Below are 8,559 nucleotides of genomic sequence, written 5' to 3' on the forward strand. Positions count from 1 at the left end.
CCTTATACAAAAACCAACTCAACATGGATTAAGGACCTAAATGTGAATCCCAGAATTATGAAGGCCATCAATGAAAAACACAGGACAAATGTGAGGGCACTAATTATGGGAATACATGGGCTACAAAACATTTTGAAAACCACACAAACAAAAATAGATAAAATAGATGAGTGGGACATACTAAAAATTAAAGTTATTTATTGATCCAGTGGTGAGGATTTTTGTTTTCTTTTCATTGAGGTGCATCTGATACCAAAGGCAGTGTTCCTTGATCTTCATCAGCAAGCAAAGTTTTGTGATCTGCACATCTCAGATAGTTAATGAGTCTTCCACCCATTCTGATGCCATATTCTTCTTCATATAATTCAGCTTCTTGGGTTATCTGCTCAGCATAGATTAAGTAGGGTGAAAGAATACAACCCTGGTGCACTCCTCTCCTGAATTTAAACTAGTGTCCCCTTGTTTTGCTCAAACAAGTGCCTTTGGGTCCAAGTACAGCTTCCTCATGAGCACAATTAACTGTTCTAGAATACTCATTCTCTGCAATGTTATCCATAGCTTGTCATGATCCACAGAATTGAAAGCCTATGCTTAGTCAATAAAGCACAGGTAAACATCTTTCTGGTGGTGTCTGCTCTCAAGCAAGAGCCACCTGATGTCAGTAATTACAGTCCCTCATTTCATGTCCCTGTCTGAATCCATCCTGAATTATTATTAGCAAAAATTTACTTGAGTGTGATATTAATGATCTTGTTCTATAATGTCTGCATTTCATTGGATCACTCCTCTTTGGAATGGGCACAAAGATGGATTTCTTAAAATCAGTTGGCGAGGTAGCTGTCTTCCAAATTTCTTGACATAGATGAGTGAGTGCCTCCAGTGCTTCATCAGTTTGTTGAAAATTTTCAATTTTTATTCCATCAATTGCCAGTGCTTTGTTCTTTGTCAAGGCCTTCAGTGCACCTTTGAACTGCTCCCTTCACTATCATTAGCTGTTGATCATATGCTACCTCTTAAACATGGACCATTATTTTATGGTATACAGTGTCTCTGTGTAATCCTTCCATCTTCTTTTGATGCTTTCTGCATAGAATCCTTCAGTACCGCAACTCAAGGCTTGAATTTTTTCTTCTGTTCCCTCAGCTTGAGCAATGTTGAGTGTGTTCTCCCCTTTTGTTTTTTTAACTCCAGTTCTTTGCACATTTCATTATAATATTTGACTTTGTCTTCTCAAACTGACCTTTGAAGTTTTCTGTTCAACTCTTGTGACTCCCCACTTCTCCCATTTGCTTTAGCATCTCTACACTGGAGAGCAAGTTTCAGAGTCTCTTCTGATACCCATTTTGGTTTTTTTCCTTATTTCTTGTCTTCTTAATGACCTTTTGCTTTTTTCCTCTATGATGTTCTTGATGTCACCCCACAACTCTGGTTTTCGGTCATTAGTCTCTAATGCATCAAATCTGTTCTTGAGATGATCTCTGAACTCTGGTGGGATATATTCAAGGTTATAGTTTGCCTCTCGTGGACTTGTTTTAACTTTCTTGAGCTTCAGCATGAACTTGAAATTGATGATCTGTTTCACAGTCTACCCCGGTCTTGTTTTGGCTGATGATATGGAGCTTGTCCCCTATCACTTTCCACAGGTGTAGTCAATTTGATTTATGTGTATTCCATTTGGTGAGGTCCATGTGTATAGTAATCTTTTATGTTTTTAAGAAAAGTATTTGCAATGAATAAATCATTGATCTTGCAATATTCTATCATGTGATCTCCAACATAATTTCTTTCCCCAAGGCTGTATTTTTCAACTACTGATCTTTCTTTTGTTTCCAACTTTTGCTTTCCGATCATCAGTAACGATCAATATATTTGATTGCATGTTTGATCAGTATCAAACTGAAGAATTTCAGTAGAATTCTTCCATTCCATCATCACTGGCTTTAGTGATTGGTGCATAAATTTGAATAATAGTTGTATTTACTGGTCTTCCTTGTAGGCGTATGCATATTATCCTATCACAGACAGAGTTGTACTGCAAGATAGAACTTGAAATGTTCTTTTGGATGATGTGATGCCAGTCCTCTTCAATTTGTCATTCCAGGTATAGTAAACCATGTGATTGTCAGATTCAAAATGATTAATACCAGTCCATGTCAGCTCAGTAATGCCTAGGATATCAGTGTTTGTGTTTCATTGGGTTAGATACACCATATTCCTGAAAATGACATATTTGCTCTGTAACACCTTAAAATTTCTTTTGCAGCAAAATTTACCGATGCAGTGCATCATTTACTTTCTTGATTGCTCCTTCCTTGAGCAAGATGAAATCCTTCCCAACTTCAATTTTTTCTTCATTTATTGTGATATTGCTTGTTGGTTCAGGTTGAGAATTTTTATTTCCTTCTTGTTAAGTAGTAATCCATACTGAAGGCTATAGGTTTTTATCTTCCTCAGTAAGTGCTTCCAGTAGCATGCAAGCCACCAGGGTATGACAAACTGACAAGTAAGTGTCGGGGAACAAAAATAAAATTTAAAAAATAAATAAAATAAAATCTACAGTAAAACCTTTGTAAAGTGGAAACTTTGTAAAGTAGAAACCTTTCAGAGTAGGAAAACTGAAATGTTTTCTATTAAATAAGAGGTACAAAAGTGGTAAGACTATGCCCATCTAAGGTGAAAACTTGTGAGACCCAGAAAAAAGGCTCTCTGACTCTAAAACAGGTTTCACTATACCAACTGTGATAAACTGTAAAGACAAATAGGTCTTAAAATTAACTTTCATGCCAACATTAATTGATGATTTGGAGTGGCTCCTGGATCATTGTGATTAGAGATTCCAGGGCCCCAGTCAGTTAGTTATATATCTTCTAATGGCACATAGAAGGAAGGAATGACCTATTTTCCATCCTAAAATTGAGATTTTTGGAGGAAACACGGTCTGTTTTCTTGAAATGATTGGCATGGGTTTTCTGAAGGAGGAAGAAAAGGAAGGTCATAAAGCTTATGTAAAACCATTTAACTTTAAAAGTTTCAAACCAATGAATTAATTACTACTATTAGTAGTCAGAGGAACCCTGGCAGCATAATGGATTATGAGCTGGGCTGCTAACCATAAGATTGGCAATTTGAATCTACCGGATGAGGATTTATGTTCCCATAAATAGAGTTCTCAGAAACTCTATACAGGGTCTCCTTGAGTTGGAGCTGAGTCAACCACCAACACCATTGATAATCAGGGACATAGCTGATAAGTACTGTTATTTGTCTGATGTGATAATGACCTACCAAAGTTCGGAAATGGAATAAAACACATTTTGTAACCTCATACACAGCAGGTATTGTATATGTGCATCATAGTGAAAAGCCCTACTATTTAAAGTCCTCTACCTGGGTGGTGTAGTAGTTAAGTGCTCGGCTTCTAACCTAAATGTTGGTGACTAGAAACCACCAGCCACTCAGCAGGAGGAAAGACCTGGTGATCTGCTCCTGTTACAATCACAGCCTTGGAAACCCTAAGGGCAGTTGTACTGTACCTTATAGGACTGCTGAGTCAGAATCAACTCGACAACAAGAGAGATGATACTGTGTTTTTAGTGAGTATCATAACATTGAGTTATATTGTCATATATATAATTCATAATCATTTATCGTTCTGAAGTGTGATGGTTAATATTTTAACCAGTCTTCCTTTCTCAAAAACAAGAAGCCATCTTGTTCTGAATGTGTTTTGTGGGTTTATTTAATATCTAGTCTTCATTAATGGATTATTTTCAAGGAAGTGTTGTTAAAAAAGGAAGTCTAATTGGGTATTTTTCAGAACCCGTATCCTCATCCATCCTGAGATCTGATACACACTAACATCCAGAAAGTAGTGAAGAAAAAATATTGAGAGACAAAACAATATTGTCAAAGTTGTTTTGTTTTTTTTCTTGAGAAAACATTTGAAATTTCCTCTGTGTTTTTACTTGAAATTATACTTTTCCCATGGCTTACCTCCCTCACTTTGGTAAAGGTCTAATTCTACAATGATTTCTTCTTCATCACATTGTTTTCTTTTTCTGTTTTTAATTCACAAATCATTAACAATTTTAAAAATAATAATAAAGTAAGGCAAGGGGGATATTGTCTAATTTTTTAAACAACAAAACAATGCAACTCCTAATATAGTGCACGAGCTATATTAGAGATCAACACCTTTTTGTTATAGAGGGCCAGAGAGTACATAATAGGCCTTACAGGCTATATAGGAGTCTTGGTGTGGCGCTGTGTGGGATGCACAAAAATGCAAAGTCGGTTTGAAATGCAAGGTCAGTGATTCAGGCTTACCAGGTGTTCCTTGGAAACCCTGTACAGGGTTGCTATGGGTCAGAACCAACTCGACGGCACTTAACAACAACAATAACAACAGGCCATATAAGATTGCTGTCATAAGCTTTCATCTCTGTATGTTTTCCCAATTATTTAAAAACATGGAAACCATCCTATTTTGAGGACAATTCAAAGACAGGGAGTAGGTGGGCCAGCTTTTGGTATATACAGTAGTTTGTCACAACCCCTGTCGTAGCCTACAGAAATTTTTAAAGCTTGGTGTAAAAGTATTGCAGCATTATTGAAAATGATGGAAATAGCCATATTTTATAGCTAATACAAGAAATGTTTTCTGTTAAACCATTTTTTATGCTTAAATCCTAAGTAGAAAAATGATAAAATTTCCTCTCTAAAAAAAAGTCATATGTGGGAAAGCCCAGGTTACCAATCTTTTAACCTTTAAAGATGGATGTAGAGAGTCTTTTTGTCATTGATTTCTTTCAGCTGACCTCAAGCGAATCTGCAAGACCATTGTTGAGGCACCAAGTGATGATGAGAGACTGAAAGCTTTTGCTCCCATTCAGGAAATGATGACTTTTGTGCAGTTTGCCAATGATGAATGTGATTACGGCATGGGGCTGGAGTTGGGAATGGACCTTTTTTGCTATGGTTCACATGTAAGTAAAAATATCTCCACCTTTCTGTCACCACAATATGTATCCACACTCAAGCATGTATGTTTATATCTCCCCCAAGTTCAAACACAGGTAGGCTGTTTTGCAGAATGCACTTTTTAAGTGATTAAAACAGCCATTCTAAGAAATATCTTATATGAAATTCATTTTATATTCTGGCAAAGATGGGTAATTTAGATTATTTGCCCTCAGGTTTACATTAAATAGGGATGTGCCTTTAGTTAATGAATTTTAGTTTGAGTGTTTGAGTATGGGTATGTCTGTGCATAAGTATATACACCTTTCCATTTTGGCTTCATTTCTTTTTCTGTTATAGTGAGCTATATGTTACTGTGTTTGAATTCTTAGATGAGAGTATGTTTTTAATCCTCAGTTGTTTGCTCATTAAATAGGAGATTTTTACTTAATGTTTAATTGGTGCTGTGGGCCGTGCTGGTTTAATGGTAGAAATCTTGTCTTCCATGGAAGGGACACAGGTTTCAGTTCCTGGTCAGTGCACCCTGTGTCTAGCCACCATCCGTTAATGGGGGCTTGCGTATTGCTGAACAAGTTTCAGTGTAGCTCCCAGTTCAAGGCTGACTAGAAAAAAAGGCCTAGGGATCAGCTGACTAGAAAAAAAGGCCTAGGGACCCTATGGGTCATATCAGTCCCATCTCTTTAGGCAGCTAAAACAAACAACAAATGAGTGCTTACTCAACTGTAGCTGCCTCAAGGTCAAAGAGGTGCTAGTGTAGTGACTGTAACATGCCACTGGGGTTACAGTGCTTTGTGTTTAGATCACATCTTTCCCACTTACTAGCTATGTGAGGGCAGTTTTTCCAACATTTTTGTATGTTTCCATATTTGTAAAATACATCCTTGCATGTGCCACACACATACACCATTGATTTCTCATTTCCACTGAGGAGGACATACAGGCAGTCTGGTTCCAGAGTTCGCATCTAACTCTATGATTCCCAGACTTAATGTGCCTGTCAATCTCAGTAGGCTGGGGTGAGGCTGGGGTCTCTGCATTTCTAACTCACTTCCTGTGATGACAATTTGGCTGCTCTGCAGGCCACTTAAGGAGCAAAACTAAACCAGTGATTCCCTTAACTTTAGCAGGAATCAGAATCACTGGAGATTTTGATAGACCGGGTTGCTGTGCCCCACCTCCAGAATTTGATTCAGGCCTAGAATGGGGCTGAGATTTTAAATTTCTAACAAATTTCCAGGTAAGGTTGATGCCAATGAAGTGAGGACAACAGTTTGAGAACTTCACTCTAAACCATATTATTTTGTACCTACTGTAAATATGGTTGATGTTGTTAAAAATAATCAACATATTGAACAGCTAGTATGACCGCATTGAACAATCCTAGATATCTGAGCTGCCAGACAGGCCCCAGCTATAAATGTGCAGAGCTGTACAGTATGAACCAGCTGAGCAGCATCCATCTTGATTGTTGTAAGAATTGAGAGAAAGTATAGGTTTAGCATAGTACTTGCCACATACTTAAGTACTAAATAGATATTTATTATTTTCAACAGAAGACAGTACTGCCAGTTTGTTAAGTAGTGCTTCTGTAATAGCAGTAATGGCGTGGCACTGTAAGATAAACACTGAACTGGTAACCACAAGGTTAGCAGTTCAAACCCAATAGCGGCTCCTCAGAAACCCTATAAAGGGTCATTGAGTCAGAACAAACTTGATGACACTTAATGTCAGTAAAAGCAGTAGTCTAAATTGCTTGTAAACCTAAGGCAGCGAGTGAGCTCTTAACAGGAATAGGGATTAAATGTTAAGAGATGGAATTTGGGGATAAAGTGTGATTTGAAAACTGACATTTTAACATTCTTCAGGAAAGCTTAAAGTCTTGACTGGTGGAGATGGTGGTGGTGGTGTGCCTTGGAGTCGGTTCAGACTCGTAGCGACCCTGTACAGGGTTTCCGAGGTGGTAAATCTTCACAGTAGCAGAAAGCCTCATCTTTCTCCTGTGGAACAGTTGGTAGTTTTGAACTGCTGACCTTGAGGTTAGCAGCCCAACTCGTAACCACTATGCTACTAGAGCTCCTTGGTGGAGATAATGAAGTGGGGAAAAAAAGGATATGAGGGCATAATTTGTGTGGGGAGGGAGATTGATAAGCCACGTCTAAGGGAAGCATACAATTTAACTTTGTTTTCATCTAAATTTTCTTACGATATGCCACTAGTCTTTTAGAGCTTCAAAACTGCCTATTGGACAGAATGACAAGTGACTGTCCTGAAATTCACTGTTCCTAATCAAGAGAGCTAATGTGATTTTAGGAGTAGACTTTATTAAATAAGTGCATTTGCAATGTATTCTCTGCTACTTGCTGAGTGCCTGCTGTACTTTCTACTTAATATTACATTATTTAATTTTCCAGTATTTTCATAAAGTTGCTGGCCAGCTTTTATCTCTTGCATATAACCTGTTGAAGAGGAATCTGTTTGCAGAGATTATTGAAGATCATCTGGCAAACAGAAATAAAGAGAACATAGACCAACTTGCAGCATGAGTAAGAGTTGACTTTGTTTGGTGTGTATTTTAATACATTAAAATTAAACTTGTGACTTTTTGTGAAAAAAATAAACTGATGGAAGTATTTGCTAAAAACTTTCATAAGACTTTTCTGACCTGTTTTTTTTTTTTTTTTTTTTTTTTTTTCTTTTTTCTCTCATGTGCAAATAAACAAACGTACAATCATCCACATGGTAAGACCCTAATCACATTTTGGAATACAACTAAAGTCATGTCAGAAAGTTGCTAATGCCTGTGTAAATAAGGCTGTCCTTTCTTTCCTCGGAGTCCTGTTTTCATATTTGATATATGAGCAAGTAATCATTTTTTCTCTCTAAGCCTTGAGTTCCTAACAGCTACAACGTTAAGGACTGACTTTTCAGAGGAGTGGGGCCCAGAAGAGCTTGTAGAAACAGACTTGTGACACCGGACCTAGCAGTCTCTAGAGTGCCTCACCTCAGACCTCTGCTCAGCAGTATCTTCAGCTGATTCATATGCACTCTTCCAACAGTTAGTCCACTTATTTCATCAGATATATTCTTTAAGACAAATTTTGTCTTTGACTCAGTCTATGTTTACTAATCATCACAGTATACTAGGAGTCCTGGTGTAGTGCTGTAGAATAAGCACTGGACTGCTAACCACAAGGTCAGCAGTTCAAACCCATCAGCCACTCCTCAGAAACCCTATACAGAGTAGCTGTGAGTTGGAACCAATGCAACAGCACTTAACAACACAATATATGCTATTGAAATAGTATTAGTATTAATATATTACTAATATACTATTAGCATACTTCAGTATACTAATATACCATTACTTTGGATTTTGAAGTTTTCCACTGCAAATTATTTCATTATGTTTCTAGGACCAATCTGTGGATAGCTGTCTTCCTAAATTTGTATCCTTTTTTTACACCTGACAGTTAAGATGTCTTTTCAGCTTAAAAACCATGCAAACAATGAAATGCAAAGTAACAAACGTGCTAAAGACCCTGTAATTTCCCCACCCCTATAGTATTTTCAATAACCTCA

The 8,559-nt window shown here is 37.4% G+C and overlaps 1 protein-coding gene across 1 annotated transcript in view; it reads left to right on the forward strand.

The window, feature by feature from the left end:
- The window catches only part of LOC102839337 (chromosome unknown open reading frame, human C4orf27), a 41,298-nt gene extending 33,712 nt beyond the window's left edge, over positions 1–7,586 (forward strand). Inside the window, exons 7-8 of the mRNA XM_006864528.1 lie at positions 4,813–4,985; positions 7,392–7,586. Coding sequence (XP_006864590.1) covers positions 4,813–4,985; positions 7,392–7,523 — 305 coding nt within the window. The 3' untranslated portion in view covers positions 7,524–7,586. The remainder of the gene's footprint in view (positions 1–4,812; positions 4,986–7,391) is intronic.
- Positions 7,587–8,559: the final 973 nt, after the last annotated feature.

The sequence above is a fragment of the Chrysochloris asiatica genome, unplaced genomic scaffold (assembly GCF_000296735.1).
Source record: "Chrysochloris asiatica unplaced genomic scaffold, ChrAsi1.0 scaffold00066, whole genome shotgun sequence".
NCBI classification, from domain to species: domain Eukaryota; kingdom Metazoa; phylum Chordata; class Mammalia; order Afrosoricida; family Chrysochloridae; genus Chrysochloris; species Chrysochloris asiatica.